The following is a 9,753-nucleotide window of genomic DNA, read 5'->3' as shown; positions in this document are numbered from 1 at the left end:
GCATGCAGACAGTAGGTTAAAAAGGTTATCGAGTAAAGTTTTGGTGAGAATTTTCTTCACTTGCCATCAAATCATTCTCCTGTCTGCCAGCAGGTAGGCTGTGACGACAAGTCTACCCCCGATGGGAAGCTGGACACTGCCATTTCCATAACAGAAACCAAAAAAACAATTCTTAAATTCCTAAGTTGCCTGAATTCCTATCTTGGCGAAGTTTTTTGTTTTTTTTTAACTTTTAAAAGGAATGAAGATACAAGTGCGATGAATAACTGGAAGTATAACCAAATTATTTTTATAACTACCTGCTCAGTTTCATCACATCGTTGTGGAGGTGCTGCAGTGCGACTAGCGATTTGCTTCCGGACCTGCTCGTTTATTGTACCTGGTGCCAATAGTCGGGGCGTCTTGGCTATGGCATTGCCAAAAGGTGAAATGATGAAATTATTATTTGTGTATTTATAGTTATTGTGGAAGAATGAATGAAAAGTCCCTTGATGAAATTGTACATTGTTACGTTCGTTGCTCTAACCAATGTATATTGCATTTTTGTAACTTGGCATTTTAACCTCTTGAGGAGTGTTCTCGCCATTTTATCAAGTGAATAGTCGCCATTTTATCGACTTAATATCAAGTGAATATGAATGAATGATCGTTTTAAGGCCATTTTCCCCGCTAGAGCGGGGGTTAGCCTTGCGGGCCCCATGACAATCATGGTTCCCTGTTTGAGGCAATGTTTTTATGGCCGGATGCCCTTCCTGGCGCCAACCCTTCGTCGCCTCTTACGATGCGCAGGGATACGGTGTACCTATTCTAAATCGGGGTACTCACCGTGATCATTCATCCCAGCAAGCTGGTACTCAATTTGCTGACCTCGGAAGGATGACAGGCTGAGTCATCCCCCTGGCGTTAATTCAGCGATCGACCAGGATTCGAACCCAGGACCCTTGGATCCCAAGCCGGCACCCTAACCGCTAAGCCAACACCAGGGTTGAGCACTTGATATCAAGTGAACTACTGAAATGCACGGAGAAAAAGATTCGTTGTATTTGCAATTTGTGCCGGAGAACCTGCACAGTCTTTTGCTTTTGCAAGACGATGCATGTTTCCAAGTGATCATTACGGTGGAGATGTTACTGTTATTTCCAAACGCTTTCCAATTATTTATATTTAATAAATCGATGCAGGTTATGATTCCTCCATTCCAATGAAATCAAAGTTTATAATTGAAAAAGCTGGACTGGGTAGTCGGTCCATGTTTCAGCGAGGATCCAGTCGCCTTGGTCATGGCAGTTGAAGTGAAGAAGCTTGCAAATTGCAACTTAACTGTTAGGGTGCATTGGCCTGATGATCACAGACGGCGTGGGAGAGATGTTATTGCCTTGTCCTATGTATGTGACAGATTAAATTGCAAACCACCCCTTTTGAGATGGTGATTCAACTCTTTCCCAAATGGATTCCTTTACCCAATGAGAAAACCTCTCATAAGCTCGTCGACCATGTTAGCTAATATGGATGGGTCTTAAGTGTTGGCCGAGTTTCTCCTATGTCGGTATTGGTCCATGATGGGTCTCCACATCTGATGCCATGCACCAAGTCGCACTTCCTATCCTTCCGGATGTTCTCCTTAACATGAACTAACTGTCTGTGCAGAATTCTGTTGGTATATGATTTAACAATGTTGAACTTGGAGAAGAATCTTCGCACCTTCTCAGATAGCCCAGCCACATACGGAATGGTCACTCGTGTCGTGTCGTGTTTGCTTGATCTGTGATGTTTGTACTACCCACTTTAAAAAAAAGACCAACCAGGTTAACCACACTTACTGAGAGCACTCCTGATGTTCTCCTTCTCATATCATTTCCCCTCCTGTGATTGGAATAGTATCTGCCAAACGCAAAGGAGTGTGTATGACCGATAATTTATGGATCGATGGGTTCTGTGAATCAAACTGCAAATAGTGGTTCGTATGTGTGGGTTTCCTGTACACCTCAAAATCCACGTGGCCATCACCATTCATGTGAATCTTGCAATCAAGAAAGGTCAACTGATCATGGTTGTGTGGTTCATGTGTGAACTGGATGTTCTCGTCCACACTGTTCAGTGTTCAGGTAATTAAAGAGGTTTTGCTGTTAACACTATGACAACGAAGGTGTCATCTGCATACTTCATCCATAACCTAGGTTTTGAACTACATTCTCCAGCACAACACTTTCAAACTTTTCTGTGTATAAATTGGTGAGATGGGGGAGCCCATAGCACCACCATGAAATTGAAAAGCTGGTCTTTATGTGAAATTGAGTTTAAGCATAAGGACATTGGATCCACAATCTGATCCACGTGGAGGTTAGCATGTTAACAGTGCTGTTCAAGGCATTCACAAACTACAGCCATGGCATCTTTTGTTTGGATGGAGGTGTAAAGAGCACTGACATGACCAATGGACTCATCCTCTTCCACAATTAGGTCCTTGGTCTTCAAAACATGGCAAAGTCAAAGTATTCCTGAACTGCTGTGGGATAATAAAATGGCCACACAGGGAATTCAACAAACTTTATATTAAAACAAGGAACCTACTCACTAACCACAAAAATCAGTGCATCCCGAGAATATGTCTGCCACGACAAGGAGGTAGCAGGCTGATGGAACTCAACCATGCACATAGAGTGACGAGTGTAAGACCAGCTGAGTAGGCAAAATTCTCAACAGACTCGGATGCAATTTGTAAACAAACATGAACACAACAAAACTGAAAAGTATCCCTAACTCACCTTGCAAAGAATTTCCAAAAACAGGTATGAATAGAAGATGCCGCACAGGAAAATGAAACGGCAACAAATAGCCACAACAATTACAAAAAAGACAAAATAAATATAAAACAAAGAAATATCAAGATATTTACACCAACAATTGGGAGAATGACAAAAGAGCAGGAAAACACAAAAAAGAATTGGACAGGGTGGGGATAGACAAAGAAGGCTCATTGGAATGGCTAAGAAGAGATCACCTCAAATGGGTCGGCGAACGAATCATAAATAAATGCCCAAGATCAAGGACACCACATGCCCAAGATCAAGGATTTAAAAATATGGTGGGACTGAGTCAGACAGACAAGTGTAGATTCTGCAAGACAGAAACAAAAAGTACGAGTCACCTGCTCTCGGGATGCAAAAAACGATTATCAAAACAACTTTACACACGACACAACAAAGTATGCAAAGTGATTCATTGGCATACCGCATATCTGCAAAAAATTAAACATCCCAGTACGAGAAAACTCGTGGAAACACGAACCAATAGTCAGGTTCACTATGTCAATAAATTATATTTCGTTCAAAATCATGGTAGATTAGCAAACCTATACATTTTTGGAAAGGTTATAGCATAAGGAAACTAAAAATCAATGTTTACATTTGGAGAGATACCTGTATGGCGGCCATTTTGGATTTTCAAAATGGCCACTGTAAAATACCTATTTTGTTCTATTTCTGCCTCTACCCTAAAAACTTTTAAAAATATACTAAACCTATATTTTCAGGGACAAGGAATCCAATGAAAGTATCAAATTAGTGCTATGGGGAATGGTAAGACACGAATCAAAGGTTTTGAATTGCAAAATACTGTCTTTACATTCGCGATAAGTTGCATAATCAAATACATGTTATCATTTTGTACAGGCAGTTAATAACATCAAAATGTGTCACAATAATTCATATCACCAAACATACACAGGCAGTCAGCAAAATCATATATACACATGCAGTCAGTATAACTTCACATCTACACAGGCAGTCAATGACAAAATATACACAGGCAGTCAATGGCATCAAACATACACGATTACAGAATATGCCATTTAGAGTTCGTCATCACTGTCCTGTGTGTCGTATCCGACAATATAGTCCGCATCGTTTTCACAGTCCGTTCCACACAAGCAAAGGTCGGTCAAATTGATTGGCAAATCGAATTGGTCGAATGGTCGATCGAATCGAATTCGATGAATCGAATTCGATGAATCGAATTGGTCGAATGGTCGATCGAAGCGATTGGTCGAATTGGTCGAATTGGTCGAATCGAATTGGTCGGAATTGGCAAATGTAAACATTGATTTTCAGATTTTCCATGTAATAACGTTTCCAAAAATGTATAGGTTTGCTAATCAACCATGATTTTGAACGAAAAAACATGGTGAACCTGACTACAAGGGCAATCATTGAAAATGAGGACGTCATGCTCATGTACGACCTGATGATTCCATCGAGCGTAAACATAGAAAACAAAGCATTGTGTCCGGACATTGTGTTCAGGTACAAAAAGGAAAAGACAGCATTGATGAATGAGATATCAGTACCCAGCGATTTTGGCCTAAACGCAGAAATCAAGAAAATGACCAAATACCAGGACATCAAAAATGAGGTGAAGAGATCTTGGAAGCTGAAGAGCATCGAAAATCGAAATTGTCCCAGTTATAATAATTGGAGCAACAGGAATGATGAAGAAGAACCTTACTGAGATTTAAAAAAACATCTCCGGGAATATTACCACAAATGAACTAGAACTGGAGGCAATCCGGGGTTCGGTGACGATCCTGAAAAGAGCCCTTGGAACAAAACTCTGAAAAAGTTGAACAGCTTGGTCCATGAACCGTGATCCCTAACCGAAGAGGTGGTGGATACTTTGGGCCCTGGGAGGACTCTGTATTCCACATCCTGAAAACCGCAAATGGAGATAACCAAAGACACACACACGACTTTTCGTCATGAAAGATGAGAGAGGGCAGATGGCTCGTGGTTTGTTCTAGAAACGTCTGACAATTCTGTGCTGTGTCAGTGTTTGTTCCGTGAATGTTTGCGGGTTCTGTTCAAAACGTGCGGTGTATAGTGCGGAATGTCGTTTGAGCTTGCTGGTTTCCCAAAGAGGAAGAAGAAGACGAAACAAAGAAAACATTTTTGAAGGAGTTGTTTACTCTCGGCTAAAAAAAGGCTATGGGAAGAGTCGGTGCCTTTTGGCTTCGCACTTCTCTCAAGTTACCTCGTTTCGACCTGCGAAGCCGTACTTGGCTCAGTTCCTCATTCTTTCTGGTGCCACCACGCCCTCACTGCTCACACAACGATATCCCACCGAAATCGGCTCGTCATTCATTTTCTTCACTCACCTCTGCTGTTTGCGGGAATCGTGACGCCTGTGTAAGTCTCCTTTTTTTTTTCCTCCTACTCACGAATTAATAATATTTTAATATTCACAAATTAATTATCTGTATTATTCATGAAGTATTGATAATTTTTAATCACGTGTTATTCCTTTCTTTCTGACGAATGTTTTTTTCTTTCCTCAAGGAAGTTGTACTATTTTTGCAGACTCTGCATTTATAAACAATCTATTCGTTTCCTCATACATATATGTTTTTCATCCGATAAAACCCGCTCGATCGAGCGTTCTTCAACAGCGCGACGTGCGCGCCTCGTACTTCCTGTCATCGGATTCAAATGGAGCATTAATTATAAAGCATCCCCGGCGCGTCCTGCCCTGTCATGTCATTTGCCTCACCTACCCGTATGTATGCTGCTGGGAGGATAACCTAGGTTCGAATCCCGACCGAGGACAGACACCACGAGCCCCGAACACGAGAACCCACTCTTCCCTCCAGGTCTTTAAAACAGCCGTTCACCACCATCTCTTAATCTTATCTTCCCCCATCCAAAACCTTGATCTTTTCTACCCCCGCTAATTCACCCCAGATCCACTTTTTTGAAATTCCAACTTCTTTCCTGGAAGTCCTTGCAGTGTCCGTATGTTTTATACCAAACCCTCTCCCTCCCACCGTTCTCTCGATGTCCCTGCTCTCAAATGTTGTGTTTGTGTCCTTCGCCCTCTCTCCCCATCTTGTCTACCGCTCCCCTTATTTTGTGTTTTATGTCGGTTTGACCTTTTGTGTGATTAATGTTGGCTCTTTCACGAGCCTCGATCTTGTATCCAAAACAAAACAAAAAACAACAACAAAAAAACCCCCCCATTGACCTCGAGTGTTGGGAGCGGAGATTTGGGAGCAAAATGCGCGATTCTCGCTAATTTCTGACTGCTAAACTTCCCTTTCAACTCGGAGCGATTTTGCCACCGAAACAGTTATTCGAGACTAGTTGGGACATTCATTCTGGGTTCCATGAACGTATAATGATGACACTTCAATGGAGTGGGAAAGGAAGAACACGAACAAGAATAGACCGAATGAGCATTGGAAAAATAGCATTCTTGGGAAATATGCCAGGGACATGAAAAAGGCCCCTTTATTTATATAAGGGAATGTGCCATGTGGCAAAGTATAGAAAAGAATGGACATTCCATAGCTTGTAGAAAATGCCAAACAATACAAAATAAGGGGCAAAAAAATTCAAAAAATCTCATGTGCATACTGGACTACCCTTGTGTTCTGAGGAGGAACCAAGTAATGCTCGAGAAAAGTTCATATGAAGGGGCACGAATTTTATTCATACAGGTTTTTTTTTTTTTTTTTTTTTTTTTTTTGTGTATACTGAATCGAGGCTCGTAAAAGAGCTGACAACCGCGAGGGAAAGACAGCACAGGGGGACCATGAGGGAGGGGGACCACGAGGGAAAGACAGCACAGGGGGACCGCGAGGGAAAGACAGGAAAGACAGTGTATCACAGCTGAATGAAGAAGTAAATGTATTTTATTTGCCAGATATATCATAGCACCCACCCCTTTATATGAACTTTTCTATGAGCGCCAAATTTGTTTTTTTTTTTTGACATTATCAGTGATTGAATGTGTGGATATGCCGTTGAGGATATCACTCACAATGAGCGAGGGAAAGACAGCACAGGGGGACCGCGAGGGAAAGACAGCACAGGGGGACCGCGAGGGAAAGACAGCACAGGGGGACCGCGAGGGAAAGACAGCACAGGGGGACCGCGAGGGAAAGACAGCACAGGGGGACCGCGAGGGAAAGACAGCACAGGGGGACCACGAGGGAAAGACAGGAAAGACAGTGTATCACAGCTGAATTAAGAAGTAAATGTATTTTATTTGCCAGATATATCATAGCACCCACCCCTTTATATGAACTTTTCTATGAGCGCCAATTTTTTTTTTTTTTGACAGATTATCAGTGATTGAATGTGTGGATATGCCGTTGAGGATATCACTCACAATGAGCGAGGGAAAGACAGCACAGGGGGACCACGAGGGAAAGACAGCACAGGGGGACCGCAAGGGAAAGACAGCACAGGGGGACCGCGAGGGAAAGACAGTACAGGGGGACCGCGAGGGAAAGACAGCACAGGGGGACCACGAGGGAAAGACAGCACAGGGGGACCGCGAGGGAAAGACAGTACAGGGAGAGACCGCGAGGGAAAGACAGCACAGGGGGACCGCGAGGGAAAGACAGCACAGGGGGACCACGAGGGAAAGACAGTACAGGGGGACCGCGAGGGAAAGACAGCACAGGGGGACCGCGAGGGAAAGACAGCACAGGGGGACCGCGAGGGAAAGACAGCACAGGTGGACCACGAGGGAAAGACAGCACAGGGGGACCGCGAGGGAAAGACAGCACAGGGGGACCACGAGGGAAAGACAGCACAGGGGGACCACGAGGGAAAGACAGCACAGGGGGACCACGAGGGAAAGACAGCACAGGGGGGCCGCGAGGGAAAGACAGCACAGCGGGACTGCGAGGGAAAGACAGCACAGGGGGACCGCGAGGGAAAGACAGCAGAGGGGGACCGCGAGGGAAAGACAGTACAGGGGGACCACGAGGGAAATACAGCACAGGGGGACCGCGAGGGAAAGACAGCACAGGGGGACCGCGAGGGAAAGACAGCACGGGGGGACCGCGAGGGAAAGACAGCACAGGGGGACCGCGAGGGAAAGACAGCACAGGGGGACCGCGAGGGAAAGACAGCACAGGGGGACCACGAGGGAAAGACAGTGTATCACAGCTGAATGAAGAAGTAAATGTATTTTATTTGCCAGATATATCATAGCACCCACCCCTTTATATGAACTTTTCTATGAGCGCCAATTTTTTTTTTTTTTTTTTGGACAGATTATCAGTGATTGAATGTGTGGATATGCCGTTGAGCATATCACTCGCCATCGAGAAACTCCACTCACATGGTACCTGTGGAACTGGTCATGTCAAAAAGATGAGCATGTACAGCATGTACAGAATGAGTGATCAGTACTAGAGTGAGTACATGTTCCCTGGCACGCTACCATTCAGTGAGTCCCACCCACTTCCTGGCGAAGTCGATTAGTTCAGCTGAATGGCTTGGTGTGGTTGAAGAATCAAATCGTATCACCTTCTCACTGATGGTTTGAAGTGCCTCTTCCAGAAAGCTCTTCACCTCATGGAAATTATTTTGGTCTAGACATCTCGTGTCGGAGAAGAGTTTGTGTAAACACGGGTTTCTTAGTCAGTAAACGAGGTCTCAAAATCCATCGAGCCAGATGGCTGATCGGCCCATATATCATAGCCTCTCATTCTGTCTGTCAGATCATGAGACCAGTCAGTCATTCCTCAGCCCAATAGGTGATCGCCGGTGGCCCACTGGCCAACCAACCCACCTGGCGCATAGCTATGGGAAGTAGCATGGGCCCCACAATGGAAATGGGGGTAGGTGGGGATTTGGGGCCCCACTAGCTACAATTTTTACCCTTCTCGAGTTGAATCGACCAAAAGTAACAAAGGTCAGCCTGAGAAAAATCCTTGAGCCTTTCACATGCACAGACTAAAGCCGTTAAATCAGGTCTCAGGTATAAAAACCACCTCGTGGTATAAAAAACCACCAAATGCACCTGGTCTCAGGTATAAAATCTAAACTTCATTCATCTCAGAGAGAGTAATTGAACGTGATAAAGTATAATGGTGTAAACTGTAAAAGGCATGATAAAGTGTATTTGATTTTTTTTTTTTTGGAGGATTTTCACTCTGCAATCATCGGAGTCGAGCATATTTTAAATACATCAACTTTGGTAGAAGGCGGTATAATTTTATTTAGCCAGCTCCTTTCTCGCGGGTTCTTGAAGAAAGTGTTCTCGCAGAAGCACCATCGTTTCCAGTCGCTTTCATACATTTTAAAAAGAAGCACCCTCTCTTGAATTTCATTTACCTCTAATTTTAATTTGCGTCATCACCATGATTATCATAATGCAAATTGTTCCTACAGTAGTTTTTTTCATGAGGAGAGTGTTACTCCCCATGGCAATGGTATGCCAGGGAATCTCCGTGAGTGGCTTGGAGAGAGACACAAAATAAAGTCACAAACAAGCATTATATGAAACAATAAAATTGAAGCAATATTTACGGGCTCCTATTAGGTCTGGGCCCCTGGGTAGTTAACTCCCCTTAACGACGTAAATGCGATGAATATTGAAACGACGTAAATCAAGTCAAGTGGTCTCATCGACTCTACTATAATAAATAGAGCTTGTGTGGCTGTATCTATGTCACCAATATTCACTCGTCGATTGGTTGCGGCACTGACCAATTTGGTGTATCCATTTTTCTGAACTTGTCACCGCCAAATTCCCAAATTATGTGTAGTGCATCACCAAATTGTGTGCAGTATCGCCAAATTGTGTGCGGTGTGTTGCCAAATTGTGTGCGGTGTGTCGCCAAATTGTGTGCGGTGTGTCGCCAAATTGAGTGCGGTGTGTCGCCAAATTGTGTGCGGTGTGTCGCCAAATTGTGTGCGGTGCGTCGCCAAATTGTGTGCGGTGCGTCGCCAAATTGTGTGTGGT

The 9,753-nt window shown here is 43.9% G+C and overlaps 1 protein-coding gene across 2 annotated transcripts in view; it reads left to right on the top strand.

The window, feature by feature from the left end:
* Window positions 1-4,901: 4,901 nt before the first annotated feature.
* The window catches only part of DPP3 (dipeptidyl peptidase 3), a 264,499-nt gene continuing 259,647 nt past the window's right edge, over window positions 4,902-9,753 (top strand). Inside the window, exon 1 of one of the 2 annotated variants that reach the window (XM_068129393.2) lies at window positions 4,902-5,180. In XM_068129393.2, the coding sequence (XP_067985494.2) occupies window positions 4,980-5,180 (201 nt within the window). In that variant the 5' untranslated portion in view covers window positions 4,902-4,979. Of the gene's footprint in view, window positions 5,181-5,462; window positions 5,642-9,753 lie in introns of those variants that run through there. The other variant, XM_068129392.2, reaches the window with a different exon arrangement.

Source organism: Myxine glutinosa, chromosome 9 (assembly GCF_964187855.1).
Source record: "Myxine glutinosa chromosome 9, kmMyxGlut1.1, whole genome shotgun sequence".
Lineage (NCBI taxonomy): Eukaryota > Metazoa > Chordata > Myxini > Myxiniformes > Myxinidae > Myxine > Myxine glutinosa.
This window is presented reverse-complemented; position numbering and strand designations above follow the sequence as displayed.